Source organism: Anas platyrhynchos, chromosome 12, assembly GCF_047663525.1.
Source record: "Anas platyrhynchos isolate ZD024472 breed Pekin duck chromosome 12, IASCAAS_PekinDuck_T2T, whole genome shotgun sequence".
NCBI classification, from domain to species: domain Eukaryota; kingdom Metazoa; phylum Chordata; class Aves; order Anseriformes; family Anatidae; genus Anas; species Anas platyrhynchos.
The window spans coordinates 6,610,194-6,633,496 of record NC_092598.1 but is presented as its reverse complement, the minus strand read 5'-3'; the positions used below and the strand labels follow the sequence as shown (position 1 = coordinate 6,633,496).

Below are 23,303 nucleotides of genomic sequence, written 5' to 3'. Positions count from 1 at the left end.
AGCTGGTAATGGCAGTGGATGAGGTACTGCCTCACCTGTCACAGCCACACGGGGGACCTGTCTTTGGCTGTCAGAAGATCCCATAAGTGTCTGCCAACCCACTAACCTGCGGCGCTGCAGCCTTTTCAGCTGGCCACATTGGTGCCCCCAAATGACTCCAGTTCGACGGAGGGGCCTGCACAGCGAGGCGGATGAGCTAGCCTGGCTGTTAATCAAGGTGAGGTAGTTCTTCAGAAGTACAGACAAGCCGGGCATTCCTTGCCAAGTGGGGCAGCATGGAGGTGCTCTGATTATCACAGTGAGGACTGAGGACGTTGACCCCAAAAGCAGGGGTGACAAGGCTCTGCGGTGCCCCACAGCCAAGGCAGCCAGCCCGGGTGTGGGGACAAGCGCTCAGGAGCAGCAGGTGCCAGGCAGCAACTCGCCCCGTGGCTTACAACTTCACCTAAGCACCACTAAAAGCAAAAAGTTTCAGGAATGGTTCACTTTTCATTGCTTTCTGAGGCTTCGTTGTGGCACAGTTCTGTGGCCTCTCTCAACAGACGGGTAGAGATGCTTCACAGCCCCAACACCTCAGCTTCGTGTGGAGATTTCAACTCAGTCCCGGGTCCCCGAGGGCACGGACGCGCCGTGACCCACAAAACACCCGCAGGACCGAGGGCGAAGCCGCTGCTCAGCCGCAGTCCCCTCCGCAGTCGCGACATGGAGATGGCGGCGCGGGGCTGAGGGGGGCTCCCGTCACCCCAGTCACAGCCCGGCGCCCGCGGACTACATCTCCCATGGTACTCGCGGGCCGCTGCGCCGCGCCATTGGCGGGGCCGGCCGGAATGGGGCGTTCGCTGGGCTCCCGCTGCCAGGAGGGCGGGCGGGCAGAGCTGTGCGGGGCTGCGGGGCTGCCCCCTGCCCAATGGCGGCACTGAAGTACGCGGGGCTGGAGGACACGGACAGCGAGGAGGAGCTGCCGCCGGGCTGGGAGGAGCGCACCACCAGGGACGGCTGGGTTTACTACGCCAAGTAAGGGCCGGGCCGGAGGCCGAGCACGCCTGGAGCCCTGTGCCCGGGGGCAGGCTCCATGAGGAGGGGAGCGGAGCACCATCACGGCCCCCCCAGCTCCCCGCATCCCCTCAGCTCGGGGCCAGGGCCGGGGCCGCCATTTGGTGGCCGCCGCCCGCCTCAGGAGAGCCCCGGCCTGGGCAAAGGCACGGAGTGCCGTGAGGCAGTCGTGGCTGCTGCAGCGCACTTCTGGCATCAGTACTTATCCACACGGGCAGCGGGGCCTTAGAAAGAATTGTTTTCTTAGTTAGTCTCTACTCTTGCAGCAGTAGAGAAGGAAGGCGCGCAATGGAAGTGAAACGTGACAAGTGCTCTCCCTTGGCTCTTCAATGTGCTGCAGCTTTGACAGGAGATCAAAATGTGCATTTGGCACTGTCAGCGATGCCACTGGAAGTTATTGCATCCTCACACGTTACAGAAGGGGATGTGTTGCAGGGTTAGCTAGCGTAGTGGGTAATATATAAAAGTATTTTCTCTCTTGTGGTTTCTATATCCATGCTGATCTTGCAGTCTTTTTGAAGCTGTAAGGTTTACTCCTGTAAAAAGAAGGAGAAGTACATTGCGATCTCACCCGTGGCGGGTTCGCGTCTTCCTTCCAGGTTCTGATTAACAGTGGGCAATGCACTTTTCAGTTTCTGGTGTTTAAACACTGCAAATTGCATCTAGATGTTTGTCTGAGGTCAAGTTCCTGTAAGTTTCTTTTGACTGCAAAAGCTCTTTCATAAACAAGTCACCGTGAAAGTGACAAACCTACAAAGTAATAAGACACTGCTTCTTGCGAGGTGTAGTTTTGACACTGTTAATTCTGTAGGTCCAGTTGTCATCTGTTGTGAAGATGAACTAACTCTGTTCAGCTCACTGGCACTGGGTCTTTTGTAGCTGAGAACCTTTCCCAGTGTGTCTAAAATAGGTGAAATGAAAAGGTGTTGTACTGCTGTTGCCTTCCATATAAGCTTTGTGTTAACTCAACATAGTATGGAAATGTGTTTTTAAGCCTCATCGACAATATGAACTTTAAACCTAGCTAGGATTACTTTGATTTAAGACCTTTAAAGCTCTTTGTGATGAGTCAGCTGTGTGCATGGCCAGTTAACAAAGCTCAGTGGGCATACATTTGTTTGATAAGCTGTGATAATTTGGTTATATATTGCACATCAGACAGGAGGAACTTGGGATCGTATCTGTAGTATACAAGTGTCCTGAAGTTCAGGTGCTGCTGCAGGTCACAGAGATACGCTTAGGGAATCTCAGACTGCCACCAGTGCTTCCCATAGTAGAATATGCTGTACACAGCTTACTGTGGGGGTGAACAGCATGATTGTTATCTGAAGGAAAAGTTTCATATGTTGTGTATAAACTGCTCTTTGTACTTGATCTGTAGTCTACTGCTTATTCATGTATCCATCAATAACACTGTTAGTTTGCATTTCAGATGTGGGCAGCTGTCAGTTTTGGGACACTCTCACAAATAATCCCTGATACTCAATGTAAAAAAAAAAAAATAATAAAATTTAAAAGAGGATTTTAATAGGCAGGATGACTTCAGCACTGTGGGTCATGTTCCAGTGCACATCACTTTGCTTGTTAGTGTATGGTGCAGAAAGTCTTATGGCATAGTTACTTTATATTGATTCTTTTAGTTATTTAATTGAACAAAAGATCTCTGAATTATGACATGATGGCATTATTGTCTCTTTTAAGTAAATAGTCTGTTACTCAGAGCATATGAATAAACTTTCTTGTCTGAAGCTATGATTGCTTGTGTCGAAATCAAGGCTTATTTACATTACAACTTGCAAATGCTTATTATTAGACAAACATTTGAGAAAGGTGCTTTTGTTATTTAAAAAGTTCCTAGTATTTCCACTAGTTTCTGATAAATTCTTTTAGAAAAAAAAATGGGTATTAAAAAAGCTCTGCTTATTAAAAAATGGATTTTACCAGAAAAAGCATTATTAGGCAATTTTTTAATCTTAAGCTTTTTTTTTTTCTCCTACAGTCACCTGGAAGAAAAAACACAGTGGGAACATCCTAAGTCTGGGAAGAGGAAACGTGTTGCAGGAGGTTTGTGTTAAGCTTTTGTAATGAAGTGAATTATGTCACAAACATTAGTTGGAGTTTATGCAGGAACTAGATTTCATATTGATCTTCTAGTTGATACTAATCACCTAGGCAAGCTGAGCTTGAAAAATACATCTGATTTCAATGGAGTTTAACTTCTGTAATTGTGTCTGTGTAGACTGATTGCTTTGCAGATATATGGCTTTCTTGTATTGCTCAATAAAGCCCAAGTACTAATTCCAGGATAAAGGGATTCTTTTACTGTGATACATTACAGGCTGGGATATTGAGGTTGGATTCTGATGGCCCAGTGTCTATTAAATATCGTTTATGGTTAGATTATATTTGTAACTGCCCATCAAAGAATATCTCTGACACAGAGGGAAGTCCCATTAGTTTCCACTTTTACTCATTTTCCGTGACCCTGTTGAACTTTTGTGTCAGAAAAAAAGTTAGCCTCTCTTGCAGGACTCCTCCAAAAGCATATGACTTCTTAAGGACCTTGGATCAATGCCTTAAATCAGATCTTCCCAGAAGTTTCTGTATTGTGTACTTAGGGGTGCTTCTGAACGGTTGGAAATTAAAGCCTAAAAAACTTAGGCTTCCCTACCTAATTTGAGTTGGAGTGTGGTTTTGGAGAAAATAAGGCTTTGTCTTCATTGATATGATTTTTAGATAGGTTGAATGACTGGATATTTGTGGAAAAGCTTAACTAAATGTTAAAAAATACTGATGCAGACAAAGCTTTTCCATTTAAAGTGTTTTGTGTAGATGGGTAAATGGTGCAGGGCTGTAATACTTTGAGTATGGTGATACTATGCGGCGATACTATGTAGTTAACAATATAAATGTCCCTGTTATGCTTAGTTTGGGTAATGAAAAGGGAAAGTGGCCATTGTAAAAGGATATGCCAGGTGATGCTCTATTATTACTCAGTTGAGGTTTTTTGATTTATGCTTTGTTTGCTTTATTATGGAGAAGAATTAAAGTCCTTGAGGAAAGACTATTCTGTTGACAAGCCATATTTTTCTTGGTAAGGTGACTATAACTCAAACGTTCTCAACAGATTTTAGGCTGATTGAATTATAATTGAATACTTTCAGCCAGGATTAGAAATCCTGCGGATACTGTCCGTTCCGTACTTCGGTACAATATTTTTCAGAAGGACTTACTTTCTAAAGATCTATCAGTTTTGTTCTTTTATCTGTCCTTCCAAATTTGATTTAATATATCCTATACCCATTTCAGGATTCTTACCCTCCTATTTTTGGTATGTGCTATATACAATTTTCCTACATTAGTTGAGTATTTTGGTGATTTACTTCATCAGGGATGCATAATAAAAAACGTGTGCATTTGTATATGTACACACTAGGAAGCATGGTAACATTTTGCAAGTTTGTGCTATAACATGAAGTGATCTGTATACTGAATTTCCAGATTATACTTAAGGTGCTGGCTATAAGAGTTGTACCAGATCTCCCGTAGGCTGTACTTGTGTTAGAGAGCATCATGTGTGTGTGGTTAATGAAGCAGTCCTTGTTTCAAGTTCCAATATTCAAGTGCGGCAGGTGGCTACATTACGTACAGAAATAATGCAAACTTTACCAGCATCTGTTTGAGAAATCATATAAACTTCAAATCTCATTGTACTCTAATGCCTATAAAAATGTAATGTCCTATGTTTTTCCTAGGTCTGCCATATGGATGGGAGCAAGAGACTGATGAAAGTGGACAGGTTTATTTTGTAGAGTAAGTATGTAAGAGTAAGACATTTGTAAATAAAACTTCAGAATCAGTATGTAAATATCACAGATTTAGCTATGCCTAAACACCCATTTGTGGTTTGCTGAATTCTTTCATGTACATAGAAATACTAGCTTGGGTTGCAGATTGAAGTGACTTGCAACTCAAATTGTCAGTTGATCTTCAGGCAATGTTTATGTAGTTCATTTTGTTTACATAACTTTATGAATAAATTCTACATAACTTAAAAAACATAACCAGAACTTCAAGGCTGATAACATTGCAATATTGCTTTAAAGATAAAAGATGAAAACAAAATTGCTCTGCCTCTGACTCACTTGTAATGTAAAGCACGGGAAAAAAAGAGGGAGAGAATCGAGCTAGTAGAGAATTTTAGAAGACCGAGAGAAGTTCATGGAAGCAGAAGGAGATTTCTTGGAACGTCTTCTTTCTGGAATATTTATCTTAAACTTACTTTTGACAGAATGAAGAATATTCACAGGCCTCTTATAGTGTATATCCTTACTATATATATATATATATATAATGTAGCCTCTTTGTTTGACAAAAAATAAAACTTTGTAATAGAGAGGTGAACCTGACCAGATCATGCAATTTACATTTTTACATTGAACTTTTCAGTTATTTGAGGGAGGAAAAAAAATAGTACTGAGCTACATTTCTGGTTGGTATATTGCTTGGTGGTACAGGCCCCTTTCTTAAAGCTCTTTAGAGAAGATATCTTCCCTAATATAATGTGTTTTTTTCCCATAACAAAATGTTCCTTTATATATTAGTGGTTCGCATCAAGTCCAGAATGGGTTTGCAATGTATCTGTATACCGTTCTTAATAGACACTGTCACAATCAGGAAAATGGTTGATTAAATTTATCCTAATTATTTTTTTTTAACAAAACTGGGAAAAACTATTTTGAGCCATTTAAATAATAAGTTGAAATTGTTGAAATGCATTTAAAATCCAAATCCATAGTACAGAAGGGTCAAAGCAGTTTATTTTGTGTGTTCTTTTACAGCCACATAAACAAAAGAACTACCTATCTTGACCCAAGATTGGCCTTTACCGTTGAAGATAATCCAGTAAAGCCACCTACTAGACAAAAGTATGATGGAAACAGTACTGCAATGGAAATACTTCAGGGACGTGATTTGAGTGAAAAAGTGGTTATAATCACAGGAGCAAACTCAGGAATAGGTAGGTTGACATTATACATACAGTAAAATATAAGACGCTTTATCTTACGGGCTACTTTGAAGTAATCAGTTGTATCCTTGTATCTATACACTATATATACAAGGACATAGCGCATATACTATGTATACTATGATATACATAGTATACTATGTGGTATTTGAACTTACTTTGCATTATATTCATATAAACCCTCTAACACAGCAAATTTTGTCCAGGTTTGTATACTGTTTTTTTAAAAGCGTAGGGAGTCTGAAGATTAGAGAAGAGCCACAGGAATGACAACTGATTCTGGTCTAGAAAGTACTGATGGAAACATTTCACATCTTATTAGTAAGGGTGGCTCTTAAGGGGAATTAAATAGTTTCTGTAGTCTCAGTGGCAAGAACAAGGAGTATAAAGTTTGTATTGCTGCAAGGGAGTTAAGATAAAATATTCAGAAAAACTTTTTAATGGCAACAAGTAAGCTCAGGTAAAGATTTTTCTAAGGAGGCCGCTTACATCCGAAGGTATTTTCAATTCGATGATGAATTTGTATTGGAATGCCATAGTGGGTGCTCTGTTGGGGTAAAAAATGATGTTTGTCCTTCCAAAATCCCTCTTAGTTCCATTTTCTAGCTTGTTCAAGCTGGTTTATAAATACTATTAGAGGTTCATTTAGCCTAGGTATTGGTTTTATGATATTATTTCTATAGCTGGTGAGTATTTGAGAGATTTTTATTAGCTGCTTTTGTTTAATATTTAAAATAAAGTTGTGGTGCTTGGGGCCTTTCTCTTTCTTCTGAGAAGACAAGATTTCTTCTCCAACTTAATTTGCTAGGCTGTTTGAAGTTTTACTCAGCTACCTGTACAGGATGTGTTATGTTCGTGGCTTAAATTTGTGGAGGAGCCACAAATCTTAAAATGCTATTGTGGGTTAGTGTCACATCCTGCATCTCAGTGGTAAATGATGGGATCCACCTAAATCCTAGATAAATGGTCATCTTTTTGTTCCTCTCTCATGGTTTGCATTTTTCTTTGTGGTGGTACTACATGAATATTGAAAACTCTTATGCAAACATTTGATATCATTTTAGAGCGGGATCTTGACTCAGTGTGTTTGTGAGGACACTGGAATAGCAGAGTGTTATCCCACAAGAACCAGATGAAGAACGTAAAGCTTTACTGTAGCTTACAATTTATGCATTACCAACCAGCATACATCCTGCAGTCATTGTAAGATATGATACTATACCTTGGCACTGCAGTTAGTGCAGCAAGTGCTGTGCTTAGTGAGAAATTTGTGTTTTTCAGTAAGTTTTACATTCCACATTTTTAGTACAGCATGTCTTTAGATTGTGTCCAGCAGCAGAATTTGCTTTGTATGCAACTGTGCAGTCTCAGAACACTTAAGAATTACCTGGGCTTCAGCACGAGAAGCGCTACTGCTCAGACTTGCTGAGTGAGCTGGAAGTGTTTCATATATGTCAAAAGATTAATCCAAGGTGTATGATGCTTTTGTCAAGATCTTTTTTCCACTCTTTCTCCCTTAGTTCATAACCTGGAGTGATCACAAGTAAACAAGTATATTCTTGCATCTTTTTTGCCTGTGGGTATTGACTATAAGAACAAGTAGTAACGTGTGAAGAGCATCTGAAATAATAAAGAATTGCTGTTTATTGGTACCTTTTGAGTAAACTCATTAGCTGCCTGGGTAGTATGCATGCTATGGTTTTGTCCTGTTCTTTTTTCTAATTAATGTTAATGTGTGTAAGGACACTTACACAGAAATATGTTTACTATGGTTCAGCTCTGTTGGTGTATTTACACACACATGCAGTTGACCTGTATTACACATACTTACAATAAACTATACACATTTCTTTGTTTTATTGTTTTGTGCCCAGGGAGGTGGTGGAGTCACCATCCCTGGAAGTCTTCAAAAGACGTTTAGATGTAGAGCTTAGGGATATGGTTTAGTGGGGACTGTTAGTGTTAGGTTAGAGGTTGGACTCGATGATCTTGAGGTCTCTTCCAACCTAGAAATTCTGTGATTCTGTGTCCCTTGACAGTGACGTACCAAGGACAGCTGAAGCATTAGTGAAATAAGCCTTGAGCATGTACTTCTTTCTGTATGAGGCCAGGACATAAGGAATCCAAAACTATGAAGCTGACATAGGGAATGCAAGTGATTGAGATGATATTATGGCCTATATAACTTGCATATCATGATACATTTAATAATGCTGTAGTTTTGGGCTTTCTATTAGACATTATTTACCATTTGCTATGGGGCAAGGATTAAGAAGAAAGCAGTTCTGGGGTTTAAGTTTCTTATGTAACTATGGGACTCTTAGCAAACCACTTTGAACATGTCTGTATTGAGTAATGGATTCTGATGCAGCAGTTCCTGCGAGCTTTAGTGTGTCTGCACTGTTTTTTAAGGAAATACTAATTGCTAGCTTGAACAGAGTCTTAACTGATTTTAGAGCTTACTCCCAGTTAGCTGAGGATTTCAGTTCTGTGCTCCCTTTTGTGTTGTAGATATTCTGTTTAAACTCTTTGTTTATTTTGGACTTATTATTTCCCCCAGTATTTGAAGGAATAGGCAATTACTGTGTTTTTACAACACTAGCATGCTTTTTTTTTTTTTTTTTTTTTTTAAAGAGGGAAGCATGAATATTTCCAAGGAAATATTACTGTCCATGATGTAGAAAGTGACTGAAAGAAAATACCTCACGTGTACATTTGTACTTAATATCCAAAAACCCTCAACATTTTTATTATTGTCAAAATTAGTTTAATTGATATATTTGAAAATAACTTTATGGGAGCTGTAACTGTTAAGAAATTTTAAAAATTTCAAAATGGGTAGAACAAAGATCAAGGTGTAAGGGGGTAGAAAATGGAGAAAAATGCATTTTGAATTATTGCGCTGCTGGATGCTCAAGATCATTTGGAAAATGCTGAGGATCTGATGCAAGATGGATAAACAAATTATTTTTTTCTTTCATCCATATACACTACTTTAAGATAGGAAACTTTAGCAAACTATAGAATGATATTGTAATTGATTTTGTCAGTCTGATACTAGGAATCTAATGTAGCTTGCCAAGACTTTTTTCCCCTCTGAGGAGTTGAAAAAATGCCCCATACTCCAAAGACATTGCATTTACATTTCCTAGTGTGCCTGTAAAACTGGGGGACTCCCTCTTGTCTGTGCTTCTTCAGGTCACATCAGAAAATGTTTGTAGTTCTTTTCGAAGTTCTGTTACTTCATGCTAATACAAAATTATTCAGGCAGGCTATTCTAGAGTAACTGTATACAGTGTTCTGTATACAGAAACAAAGTGGTGCTTTCTATACTTCTTCATCTGTTATTTTCTTCTCACTTAAGTTGTTTTTAATTTTCAGCTTCTGATGTGCTGGCAACTTCCTTTCATTACTGAATAGGTATATAATCTGTAAGAATCTTAGATCACATACCCACTTTCTTAACCTAGTTCTTCAAATTGCTGCAAAAAGTGGTAGAAAAGCAGTATACTAAAAAAAAATTAGAATAATAAATAATTACCGATTCATTAGTTTTCATTAGCAACTTGGGAAAGGTTAATTATTTTTTTTCTAACAATACAAGGAGATTGAGAGTTATTAGTGAAAAGTTTTTTTTTTTTTTTTTAAGTTTAGCCTGAGTATCACATTGAAAATTAAGATACCATTATTCACAAGAAACCTGGTGTAGTAAAACAAAATAAGACTTTCACCAAATAGTCCAGTTTTACAGTCCTTCTGGATTTAAAAGTTTCTTGTTTCATGTACATTTAAACTTGAGTACTGTAAACTAGCAGTTTGTTCTCTTAAAGTCAGTAAGACATACTTCAGTGTGAACAATTAAAGACAGCATGTGCTTTTAATGTGTGTTTCTGTTTTGTTTTAAAGGTCTCAGCATCAGGTTATAGAGAATACTCTCTAGCCCGTTTCTTGAGTGAAACCGTACTTTCTACGTTTTCCACTAGAGGGCTCTGTTGCTCTTTGAAAATGTTAAACAAAAGCGACCTGGTGCTTTTTCTTCATTTTAGTAAATGCTCCTGAAATTTCGTTGTTCATATATTCTTAATTATCGGGGCTAGAATTCAAAATTTTAAACAGCATGTCAGCTACTCCTGTAGATTTTATTTTGTGGAAAGATTTAGTATTTTCAACTATGTGTAAGCAATGTTGCTAACTAAATTTTTTAAAGAATATTTGATTTTAATCTCAGACAGTCATGTAACTAATGTATTTTTCTGTGTCTTCTATATTGCTGTTTGTTTTTAAGATTCATATAGCAACGTGATCCTGAAATTGTTTTATTTTTTGTACTGGATGCAGTTGCATTTAAGGTCTTGTGACTGTTAGAGTATGGCAAAATGTGGCAACAGTGGCAAAATGTAAGTAGTATTGTGGTATATTATAAAAGGGCAAAATATGTATGTTCTGTGCAGTTGGACACATTCCACAAGTTACTCTTTTTAATACTTTTCCAAGACTTCTGTCACAGAACTGTGTTACTACAAGCAAACTTCAAGTCTAATTTTTTTCTTTTGTTATGTGAAGGTCAAAAGAAATTTGTTAATCATTTTTTTCTAAGTGATGCCCAGGTCAAGCACAGATTGTCTGAAGAAAACGAAAAATATTTTTGGCTTTGAGCATCTTGAATTTTTTAAATGCTGAAGAAAATCCAGAAGCTTCACTTATGTTATTTACTACTATTTATTGTTTTTCTTGATCATGCTTTACTAGAGACCCTGTAATTTTATAATAATTGAAATCTGTTAGATTATTTCTCCAAAATAATTGTCAGTTAATGTTTGGTTAAATGGAATTGTCTCTTATCTGGCACTTTTATTGCTGTGAAATGCTCTCCCTTAGCCAGGAGAAAAGTTGTGTAATGGGTACTATTAATCAGTACTTAAAAGGTGAGTCTCTGCTCCAGTGAGTTTTCAGTCTCCATGTACTTCTGGTGTGAGAAGTTAGCTTAATTTTTTTTATTATTATTATTATTTATTTTTTTACTGATGCCAAAGGTTGGGAGATGTGCTTATAATTTATCAAAATTAAACATCTGCTTTATGACTTACCAAACTGTTTTGGCTAACCGGCCCTCTAATTTATAAATGATAAACATTTTCCTGTTCTACTCATCTCCCATAGCTTTTTTCTATTGGTGACTAGTGTATTATATTTCATGTGGAAAGGTAGGTTAACAGAGTTAATAATTAAAAATATGTGCAATTAGCTTGTAGCATACCATTTAGTTTTTCCAACCCTAGACATTTAAATTACAGCTAAAATGATTAGTAAATTTTTAGCAGAAGATGCCGTGTTGTAATAAAGTGTATTTTTACAAAGAAAGGAAATGCAAAGCAACCTCTCCTTTTTGTTAAGGTCTAAAATACAGTTAGCAGCTACATTCTTTCATTGTCCTTTAAAACCGATTGAGGCTGCATCCCTTGCATCCCCTTAAACAAATGTAAGCGATACTTGAAGATAGGGTATGTGTTACTGTGTTAAGAGAATTACACATAAAACTCTCTTTTTGAGCTCAAATATCAGAACAGAATTGAAATGCATTGTAGATTTATTTATTGAGCTGTATTCCAAGTATCAAGTATCATAGCTGATTGCAGTGGGAGTTTGTATATGCACACAAGCATAGCCAAACACTGAAACTGTAGAAGGTAATGTTTTTACAATAGGAAAATTGATAATTAACTTAGTATTAATCATTGTGGTAACATGTAAATTATTAGATTTTATTCAACCACGGTGGTGAATAGTGTGATAAATGCAAATTGCATAGCTATATAATTTTATCACATGCCTTTCAATGCATCCATCACCTGCACCTAATTCAGAAATCTTCCCTTGTATAGGGTGTTGTAGGTGTGGTCAGTCTTTGTTGCATTTCTTATGCCAATTAAGTAATGTCTCTTTAATTTTGCTCCCCTTTTGTGTAGTAGCTTAAACTTCTTGTTACGATTGTTTTAAGTCTCCAATGCATGCTGAGCTAGCTTTTGCCAAAATGCTCCAAATCTATCAAGAATGGAGAGAGATGAGAAGTACTTATGCAAAAGAACACACAAATTTCTTAAGAAGTAAAAAATTGCCCAGTACCTACAGTGAAGAGATTTCTGTGAATATGGGGAATTGTTCTAGTTGCACAACATGCAGAGATTACTTGTGGACAATGTAGCATTTTACTGAGGCTTGCTTTATCAGTCTTTTCAAAGAAGGTAGCATTTGCTGAATCCTAATTAAACCAGTGAATGGTCTCAAATGAGTCAAATTCAGATCATAGGGGAGGAATAAAACAGACCCTTACGAATACCAGTGAGGACTCTCATTTTAATAGTATTAGTCTGACTGTGTTAAGTGTGTTCATTGTCTTTAACTGTATTGCATGGAGTTTGGTGGTCTAAGCTTGCAGATGTTTTGTCTGAATCTGTCAGGGAGGAATTATTCAGCTCTGTTTTTTGAACTAGATCACAAATTTTCCTTGAAAAATGTTTGTTTTTCTCTGAAAGCACGCAGTTTATTTTATAATTTCTCTCCTCTGTTTTCTGATGAGATGGTTTTTAAAATGATACAACTGGCAGAACTTCTACAGAGAAACAGCTAGACAGTGACACATTGATTTCATGTGTCATTTTAGAATTTGTCTTATGATGTAGTACCTGAATTTTACCAGTCAGGAAAAAAAAAATCAGCACGTATTTGGTGGATAGTTTGTTTTGGGCAAAGTAATCTTTAAGAGAAAATACATCTGTCTGGTTTTGGTCTGCATTGTTATCTTTCTCAGTTCTATTTACTTTGCGCAAAGATCTCTTTAGGTGTAAACCTCTTTTTGATATGTTTTATAATGTAGAATAAACAGTATATATATATATATTATTTCTTTTTCCCCAGTAATTGACTATTATTTGCATTCCCTTTTCTCTTGGGAGCAGAATGGGGGAACAGACTTGTGACAGTACTATGAATGGTCTTTTCCTAACATCTAGATTTTTTCCCCCCATTTAATGAAAAGAGTCTGAATCAAAGATAAATTTATTAATTCCTGTAGATTGTAGAAGTTGAAACCTCTGCCTGTTTTTATTAAGACTTTGTGTATGTATTTCTATTGTAGCATGACGTACAGAGAGAAGAGAAGCACTGGAGCTTTGCTGTGATGTATCTTGTGTTCTCACTTAACCGGCATGACTTGTTGTGGTGAATGAACTATTACAGCCTTGCATGGTTGTATGTTTTCATGCTGGAAGTGTTTCACATGTGGCGAACTGGAGTGGGTATTATTTATGAATGTTTGGTTTCAAAGCTTATTGTGAGGCAGACAGACCAATATATATCAACTTGGATTATTTTTCTTGGGCAAGTCCTAGCTATCCCTGAGATTATTTTCATGAAATAGTTTGGCGCTTTTGAAAGCATGATAGAGTTGTTCTTTGATGTATATTGTAGTTCTTTTTTTTTTGTGTGTGTGTGTGTGTGTGAATCTTATTGCTGCATATATCACGTGCTTCACAAGCAGCGCAGTATGTTAACAGAGAAGCACTGTTGGCCAGGGTACAGCCAGTTTCATGCGTGCTTTGCACTGGCAGAATAGAATAACCTCTATTGGGTAACCGATTTTTCTCATGAAAAAAACATAGTTTTGCAGATGTGACTTTTACAGCAGGACCTTCTGCCAGCACAGTTGTGTTTTTTAGGACTGTATTCATACCATCCTTTGCCAGTATCACTGAAAGTTTGGTTTTAAGCCCTTTTAAAATGTGGCAAGGGGGCAGGGGGAGGGCGAGGAAAAAGTCATCCTTTAGCCTAATACAGTTCAGTATCAAATAGTTAGGAATGTTCTTTTTGATTTCATGTTCTTACTGTAGCATCTACAGATTACTCATTCTCATGAGGAAAAACTGCTTGCTTACTGAAGAATTCAGGGAAAAATAATTTAGAATAATCAGAGGCTTACTTTTAAAGTACTGTGATCCACATGCGTGGACCAAGCTAAGCATGGCTTATCTTAAACCTCAGAAATACCTGTTATCTAAACTATAGATGTCTGTAGAGGATTTTTTCTTCTTCTTTTAAACATGTCTTAAAAATCCAAGCTTACTTTACTATTTTTTTTTTTTAAAGTATTTTCTTCATGGAAGTCCAAAACTTACTAGTAGGTTTGAATTTTGCTGTACAGAAGCTTTTGGGGGAATAGGAGTACAGGAGAGGCTGAATCCTGTAGGCAGTGTATTATTATTATTTTTAAACCAGAGTACATTATGTGGGTAATTGGTATAGAAAAGCACAGTTTATGGAGGGGAAAGTGCCTGTGGACATTCTAACTCATTCTAACTCCTCATGGTTGTTAGTAGCTGTCAGTCAGGGGTTAGTCCTGATGTAGTTTGAACAATTAAACTACTGAAAGCTATTTTTTTAGGCTTTGAATAATCTCAGCAGAAGAGGGTTCTTGTTTTGTGACTTTAATTTACGGTGTGTGTTCTGAAAGTTATGGTAGGTCATAGTGATCGAGTCTCTCTTGAGTACCACCTCTCTGTTTTTACTCTGGCTTAATATTGTGGAATACTAGCATTGCTCTGTTTTGCATAAGGCTGCTACTGTCTACTTGTTACATACTGTAAATATTAAAAGGTCCTCTTGGACTTACGTAATTTATTTTTCTTACTGAATAAGCTGAAAATGGTGTCAGATGGACATGAAAAAGCAATATGAACATTTTGATGAATCTATTTATTACTTCTGTAATGAGTAGTACACATGGTTGGTTAGCCAAGTTATTGAACTTCATCAACCTTGGCTGAAATTCACAATGCATGTGAAACTTGTTGTAACATGTAAGAAATTACATCTGAGCGGAAAGGTTCAATAATGATTACTACTTGTAATAGAATCTTTTTCACAAAGGATGGGATTGGACTGTATGCCTTTGCTTATATTTTCTGGAATTCATTTTACAGGGGAATAACATATCTGTAGAACAGGAACCTTTGTGGTGCTCATTTTCGTGTCTAAGAGTTAAAGACTTTTCAGTGTGCTGCAATATAACTTGATCGTTTTCCTGTCTTTTGAAATATTTAGTTTCACAAAGGTTTTTCTTGTTATAATGCTGCATATTTCATAGTCCAAAAATGAAAAGATCTTTTTGCATAGTTTGGTCTATCTGTCTTTGACACAACTTAATCTCTGCATCATCTTGTGTCATCATGTTTTGAAGCTGATTGCATGGCAATGTTTGTGTTTGTTTGTGAGTGTTTGTTTTTTTTTTAAGTAATCTCAAATGTACATTTTTATCTTTCTGGAATGCTTGTAGGTGGTGGGGACAGAATAAATTTATAAATGTGTACTGTTTTCTAATGGCAGCCTATTCCCAAACATCTAGTAACTTTTCTAGATATTGTCAACTCTAGTTACAGTATTAACACGCACATTAACTGATGTGTTGTTCTTGGCTTATCAGGTGACAAATTCTTAGTATCTATACCTACGCCAAGCAGTAAGGTCACAAAAAGTAAGGCTTGCAGTATCTTGCATCCCTTTTAAGCTCCTCGTGATTGATTGTGTCAAGGACTTAAAAGGTTTTGAAATTCAAGTCTGAAACAGTAATCCCCACCAAGAAGAAAGTGAAAGACGCAGGTAAGAATTTGGGAAGATGAAGAATGAAACCCTGACCTCACTGAAGTCAGTAGAAAGCTCCTATTAAAATTAATGAGGCCAGAATTTTGCCAAAATCATTGAATATGAAGAGAACAGTACTATGAGAAACTGTTCTTATATTCATCCTAATATCTGCAATATGAAAACATTTCTAAAAGACAAGATGAGACTTAAGAAAATTAAAGAATTTGATATCAGCTGTATTTAATGATTCTTAGAGAAGGCAAAGCCAAAAGCAGTTTAATCTTCTTTTTTTTTAGTTTAATGATAATTGCAGTTCTTGGTTCTGTTATTGGCCATACACAGTTGTATGCCTGCCTGTTGTTTTCCTTTTTTTTTTCCCTCCTCAGTGAAAGATCTTTTTTTCCTTCTTTCTTCCCCCCCCCCCCCCGTATTTTCTATAGGCTTTTATCTTTAATATGTGAGATCTTTGTAGCCTTCTTTTCAGCTCTGTAGCCTCATTTCTTGTGTTTGTAACATCTAGCTGGCTTTGGTTTCTTCCTGTATTCTATCTGCACAGTGACTTTTGCTACTTTATCTGTTGCTTTAGAGAACTCCCTACAAACTGACTCTTGAAATCTGAATGGTTTTGTAGTAATACACTGTACGTTTATTCTCCATTTAAGCATAGCTACTATGGATGCTTTCTGTAAGTTACTATACTTAAAGTCTTTTTTATACTAAAATAAAAAGTAAGATTGGATTTTTTCTTCTTTTTTTTCCTACTTTCTTTGCAGTAATAGTAGCTGTGCAAACAACCAACCGTCACAGTTCACTTTTGGATATCTTTACTTCTTTTGCATACACTGTAACTTGAGGTTCAGAGAAATTAGTGTTGCTTGGAAAAAATGAAAAAATGTGTACGTTACAATATCGTTGTAGTTGATATCTTTTGCCTCCTCATTATTTATTCTTGAAGTAGCTTTATCAGATATTCTTTAATTGGATTTCCTTTATTTTTGGTATCTAAACTTGAGTTCATAAAGTTTGTGGGGCACTTTGTTTTTGTGATGGTTATTTAGAAAGCTGTCTTTGGGCAAAAATTCACTTTTTGTTTAAAATCTTGCAAGGAGTATCTGTAATTCCCTTCCAACACAGCCAAATTAGAGAACAATACTATATTGTGTGTTCAGAGATCCAGGAACCTTGAGAGGTTTTGATTATAAACCTCTGCCACTGGCAAGCATGAGCAGTGTTTCTTGTTTCTGCTACAGACATTGAGTGCTACTTAGGAGTTTGGGAAATATGTGATTAATTTTGTTTCTACATATATAGCAATTTATGGCTAGAGTAATTGACCAAAGTTTACAGATTATGTCAATGTCCATATTCCAATTTGAAATGGAAATCAGATTGTTTTGTTATGAGATAGAAAGTATACTTCATTGAGAACAAGTCTAATTCTTTAGCAGAATGAGTAATTAAGATATATTAAGTAGAAAATATGGCAACTAGAAACGAGTAAAGAAAGCTCTTTGGAAAAGTATTTGTTTGGGTCTGTATCCAGCTGCAAGCAGTTGCTGAGAGGTATAAATCTTATTCTTGTTGAAGGATTTTTAACTCTGAAGGTAAATTTGAAATATTTTTTGGTTTACTGAAACGTGGTAAAGGGCATGTAAAAACTGTTCATGACCTACTTGGCAGCATCCTTCTGGCATACTAGGTGAATGAAAACTAGGATCTGTGAGAAGGCATCTTAACTGTATGTGTTTCTCAGTCTAATATAGTCCAAGGAGGACAAGGAGACCTAGACTTCATGATTGATTTTGTATTTGTTAACTTGTTTTTCAGCAGTATTTATGTATTAAGAATGTAAGGCAGAAATACGCTTCATAATGGTGTACGATGTAATTTGATGAACAAATATCACTTAATAGATTCTGATGTACAGAAACTGAGTCATTTACCTGAGGAATTTGTCGAGGACAAAGCAGACTGAATATGAGATCAGGAATAGGACAATTTCCTGGCTTCCCAATTCCTGGTTTCTGTGTGATCTTGAGTGAATTATTCAGCTTGATCCTGGAAAACAATGGAAGTAATGCTTTTTAACCTGCTTCACAATAATGTTGTGTCTCAACGATTTTAGGGTACAGTATCACTGTCACAAAGCCAGTAAGTAGGTTGTTTGAAATGTTTTCTATGCTTTTCCCCCAGTAATTCTTTGTATTTTACAGATGTAGATTTGTAGGGTTATGTATTTTGGTATTTAACATCCCCCTTCTCAAACTGGCAAGGTCAATTTTTTTGGAAGATGAACGACCATCTTGGTGTAAAACATGTGGCTTTAATAGGCCAGTTACTAGAGAAGATTGAGTCACAAATCCTTCAGATTTTGGGTGGGTTGCCAGTGTTCCAGCTGTTAGCAAACAGGCCCTCGAATGTGTTCATCTACACAAATGCACCCTAGCTTTGGTGGGAGAAGATGCATGATATGCTTTCGTGCCCTACTTGAAACTGGGGCAAAGAGGATTTGGACTTTTTTTTGCCCATGGCCTTACATTATATTTTAATGACATCTAATTCTTGCTTGTTTTCCATTCTTCTTGCTTTTGTGTATAGACACTTTTTGTTAATACTCTTCTTGTTCTTCATCTTTTGTTTCAGAACTCCATCTCCTGCCTTACTTTGTATGTCGGAACCACATGATGGATCATTTGAATTACATAACAGCTTCCCATCTCCCTCTTTCCTTCGTAGTTTAAAGCACACCCAAAAGGTTTGCCAATTTTGAACCTTGGGAGGTTGGTACCCATTCTGAATACCATGTAATCGAGAAAAAGTAGGATTTTACGGAGGTAACTCAGGACTGTGTGTTCCCAAACCTACAAGTCTGTTATTTTGCCCTTTGCTAGCTATTTCTTTGCTTGCACCAGAAAGAGCAATGAACTGCATCCTTCCTATATTCTGTTCTTTTCATGGGATCCTAGAAAGGCTCTTGTATTAAAATCTTCCTCCGTTGCTTAACCGAGCAAATTGTATTACCTCACGTTCCCTGAGGACAGAGGTGGGTAGTGACTGCCAGAAATCAAGCAGTATTTTAATGTTCAGTCCACTCATCTTTTCCTTTTCTTCTCCCACAACGTGACTGTGAGCTCCTTAGACCGGGATGTAGCTATGTGTATTTAATTTCTAAGACATCTTTTTTTTAATCTAAATTGTGAGCTGTTCAGGACAGCACCTTGTCTTATTATTTATTTGTAAAATGTCTGGTATACATTTTAAACTGTTTGTGCAACTGATCTAAATAAATATCAAGTTTGTTTTAAGAAAAAGTTTGGTCTGATTTATGCTGCAGTACTTTTTCAGTATCTTTACACAAAACTGAGTATTTGTCATAAAATAGCTTACAGATTAAAGAAAGCTTGGAGGATCTAGCACTTTAGCTGACAGCACAGTATGACTTTTAATTATTCTGCCTTGGATGAAATATTTCTCTTTATTAAATTTACTTCTTACATTAACATTGCACTGTTGTACTTGCCAAAAGGAGATTCAAAACATGCAACTAATTTTTTTTTGTTACGTTTAATTAGGGCTCAGCTCAGCAGTACAGAAACCTATGATACTGTTGGCTTATAGAACAGAAGTGCACTTGAAAAGAAACTAGACAACTTCTGGCTTTTTTCTCAATTTTTTCTTTGGTGAGAAACATTTTTGCTCATGTGTTGCCTAAAGCTACTGCTGATGCAAAGAGCAGTTTTACAGGAAGAGTTTGCCAATCCTGTTTCTCCCAACTCAGAATATGTTTTTTAATGTGATTATTTAAAATAAAATAAAATAAAAAAGCCTGAGACTGTCAAAGATAGTCTTAAATTATCTGGTCTTTTTTCAGTTGTTTGAGAAAGGTTGTATGGGAAGGTGTTTTAAAAATAGTGGTAATGGGGAAGAAAGCCCCAAAAACTTGTTTGGGGAGACGAGCTGAAGGAAATAACCCTTCTAAACCATGTTCATAACCTAGCTGATTCTAAATATCTGATCAGATTTTTTTATAAACCTGGTTATGAATGCTTTTATGCTGGCACTTTTCCATAATGCAAACCCTTGAAGGGGATGTGAGGATTACCTAGGCTCTTTATGATTGGCCTTTGATATTTGCTACTGATGTTAGGTAAATCGTTAATATTTTTTTTTTGTGTGTGTGTGTGGTTCTTTTGAGTTCTGTTGCCATTACTTTGTAGCTTGCCTCACCCATGTTATAAAGTGTCTATGAAGCTAGCATGCACAAAAAGTTACTTCCTTAATACTGTGTTCAAGTACCAGCACTCCTGTATAGGCTGTTTTTATTTAAATAAACAAAAACCTGGTCACTTATCTGTTTGACTAAACACTCAGGAATGGTTACTTACAGGAAAATCATGTGGTCTGAATGTCAAATCAAATTTGACTAGTCGAATCTCATCTAGGTTTCTTTGAGATGCTACTTTGATGTTGACTTAACACTGTAAGCAGATTTATCATTTTCTGCTACTCTAGATTTTGCTTAAGTGGTTAGTTTGAAAGTGTTTATTTTGCAGTAAAAACAAAAGGAGTGCACTAACTGTAGTCTAACAAAATATTTTGTTTGTCCCTTATGAATATAAACATGTAATTATGAATAGAGTAATTTTAGCTTTTTTTTTTTTTTTTTTTTTTTTAACTAAAATTGGGAATATAAGTCACACTGAAATGATTCCTGCTCATTTTAGGGCAAAGTTGCTAGCTCAGGTTTCTTGTAAAATATATGCAATTTTTTTGTTTAACTTATCTTGGTAATAATATATTTAGAATTACTTTTAGGCTATTTTTTTCTAGAAAATTCAAAGCTACATGTCGAGTTGCTGCATATTCAGATGCCTGTCTTGTCTTTGTGTGGGATGATATCTATTACAAAGGAAATATTTTATGAAAGTGAAAAAAATGGAACTCTAAGAAATTCTCCTGAAACATTACATTGTAAAGCCAAATTCTGATATATTTATTTTAAACGCAATAATTGATTTGTGTTAGGCAAAACTGGCTGACTTGCTTGCATAAAGCCACACTGTCATTTCCAAAGACAATCAGAAGAAAACATGAGCTTATTCTATGCTTGAAGAAACACTGAGAATAAAAAGCTCAAATAGAGGAATCTTCAGTTGTAGATGTGGTGTTAAGATATGACAAGTTTGTGTCTGCAAATGACTTGAGAATTGGTAAAATAGTACTTCATGGTAACTTCTGTTGGACTGATACAATGCACTTTAAAAATATTCAGGAAAAGATTGTTTGGTGTTTGGTAGGGGCATGATCCTATCATTTAATAGATGAAGAAAGGCAAGATAAGACTTGAAGGCTGAAGCTTTTCTCTTAAAGCAGCGTAAAATATTTAAGCAGTTTTGGGATTAGTTGAAATGGAAGATGCATTGCTCAATTATTTTTGACTCTGTTTTTTGATAGCTGATCTGCATCTAATGCAAGGAGTTGATATTGAAGATATGAACCTAACGGTGAAATCCTTGTTTTATCTCCAATTCTCCTTTTCTCTTCCCTGTAATTCCTCACCACTGTTCATCCATCCAGGCACTTGACAGAACCTGTTTGCAGTTACATGAAGTCAGAAACTCAGAAAAATCTCGACTGAGATCTCCCTGTATTTTAGGGGCAAACGTTTAGGGTTGATGTGAATTGCCTTTACACAACTAAAATAAGGTCTTATCGTGGGACATGTTAAGTAGCTTGGATCTGTATGTAATGTGCTGCATTTCAGCAGAGGGTTTGTTCCAGACAGGAACCCTTGGCTGTAACTGCAATATTTATATTGGATGGTAGCACCTTTACAACGTAAGGGATAGGAAATGTGGTTTTGAGTCTAAGCTAGACCATGCCATTGGATAGCTGATATAACTGTCAGTGTTTAATCTTCTCAGCTGTGTTAAAAGTGAAGTCCAAGCTGTGTTCATGTCTTGTGTTTTTTAAAGTGACCCGGTAGGAATCTTTGGGCAGTAGAGATAGAGTGGATACCAGATCCGGCTGCAGCTTTGTGGCTCTTACTTGTGTTCAGTTATAGGTTTACCTTTTTTTTTTTTTTTTTCTCAGATGAAACGTTTTTAATTATTTAGAGGAACGGAGACACAAATCTTTATAAAAAAAAAATTATCCATTTATTGATGGGATTATGTGTTTAGTATTGTGATACCTTCAGCTCAACTACAATACCTTGAATTTTGACAATGATAATGGCAGTGTGCTTATTATTGGGAATAACTTTCCATGCCCAGCACAGTACATTGCAAAGTGTAACGTGCAATGAGTGCATGTTTTTAAGTTGTCTGGATGGAAAACAGAACCAATCCATTAGTCATCCTGTTTCATTTTCATTGGCTTTTTCTGTGGCTCACAGCTCCAACAAAAACACCTTTGTTGAATCTATACACAAAGGGAGAGGCAGGATGTACCTTTCATATAACAACAAACTTTCAAATGAAAAATATCGGTTTGTGGTGTTACCATGTGCCTACAAACACACAGCAGCAAATATAGCATTAATATTTAACGTAAATTGCTTTTTAAAATTTAGTCTGCTACTATCTTGGTGTTTTATTTGCCTGAGAGTTTGCATTTAGAGCAACTTGAAAAATGTCTCTAAGATTTTATCCTAAATACCCATATTGAGACTGTATGGTTGTGGCCAAGCAAATCTGATGCAGAATGCATGGTGCTTTTGGGGCTCTGAGAAGTAAATGATGTGATGATTCACATAGGGCTGCCATCAATCCAAATGAAAGATCTGTTGGATGATGTACCCTTAAGTCACCAGCACAGGCAAAGATAATCTTAGTCTCAAAAGATTCTTCCCCAAATCACATGTCAGTATTGCAGTGTTCAACCAGAAAAGCAGCTTACATAACTCCAAATTCTTCGTTGCTTTAGCAGGTTTGAATCTGCTTTACTATTTGTATTGAATGAGAAAATCTGATCTGTTGTCAGTGGTGCTTAGTTCTTTCAAGCTGAAGTAAATCTAGGGGTGCATATGAGTGAAGTCTTTTCCATTTATAGTTCTCCTGATTAAGTCTCAAAAGTCACAAACAACTCATCTGTTTGTTGAGATAGTAGCAGTGGGGATGAGTCTATTTTGTATTATAAAGATGATTTTGTTCTTCAGTGTTTAACCTTGCTGCAGTTTACTCTCCTTTGTAGTAAAACTGGATTTAAATTGCCTTTCATTTAGGTTGCATGTTTAAAAATTTATATATATATATTTTAAAGTTGTGTCCTCTTCTTTATTTCCATCCCTTTTAAGTAAAACTGAAGTTTACTCTTGATCCAAGAAAAAGGTTCTGCTTTCAAAGCAGAGGATGATTGAAGGGAGCAACATCTGCTTGGAAAAATAGTTTTGTGATATTTTTATTTATTTACTTCTAAGTTTGAGGAGAAAATCAGCTATGAGCTTCAGATGACAATCCAGTGTGCAGATGAGCTTCTGATGGTTGAGTGAAAAAATGTTGTGTCTTATCAGAATATTAATATTTAAAAAGACGCATGCATACTGAGCTCTGTTGCTTGGCTTAACGCTGCCAAGAGTGTGCTG

General features: G+C 36.7%; 1 protein-coding gene across 2 annotated transcripts in view; it reads left to right on the top strand.

The window, feature by feature from the left end:
* Nucleotides 1–791: 791 nt before the first annotated feature.
* WWOX (WW domain containing oxidoreductase) overlaps nt 792–23,303 on the top strand; it is a 509,171-nt gene continuing 486,659 nt past the window's right edge. The window contains exons 1-4 of one of the 2 annotated variants that reach the window (XM_013098287.5): nt 792–1,014; nt 3,053–3,117; nt 4,809–4,866; nt 5,895–6,073. In XM_013098287.5, the coding sequence (XP_012953741.1) occupies nt 908–1,014; nt 3,053–3,117; nt 4,809–4,866; nt 5,895–6,073 (409 nt within the window). In that variant the 5' untranslated portion in view covers nt 792–907. The remainder of the gene's footprint in view (nt 1,015–3,052; nt 3,118–4,808; nt 4,867–5,894; nt 6,074–23,303) is intronic. The other variant, XM_005018259.6, reaches the window with a different exon arrangement.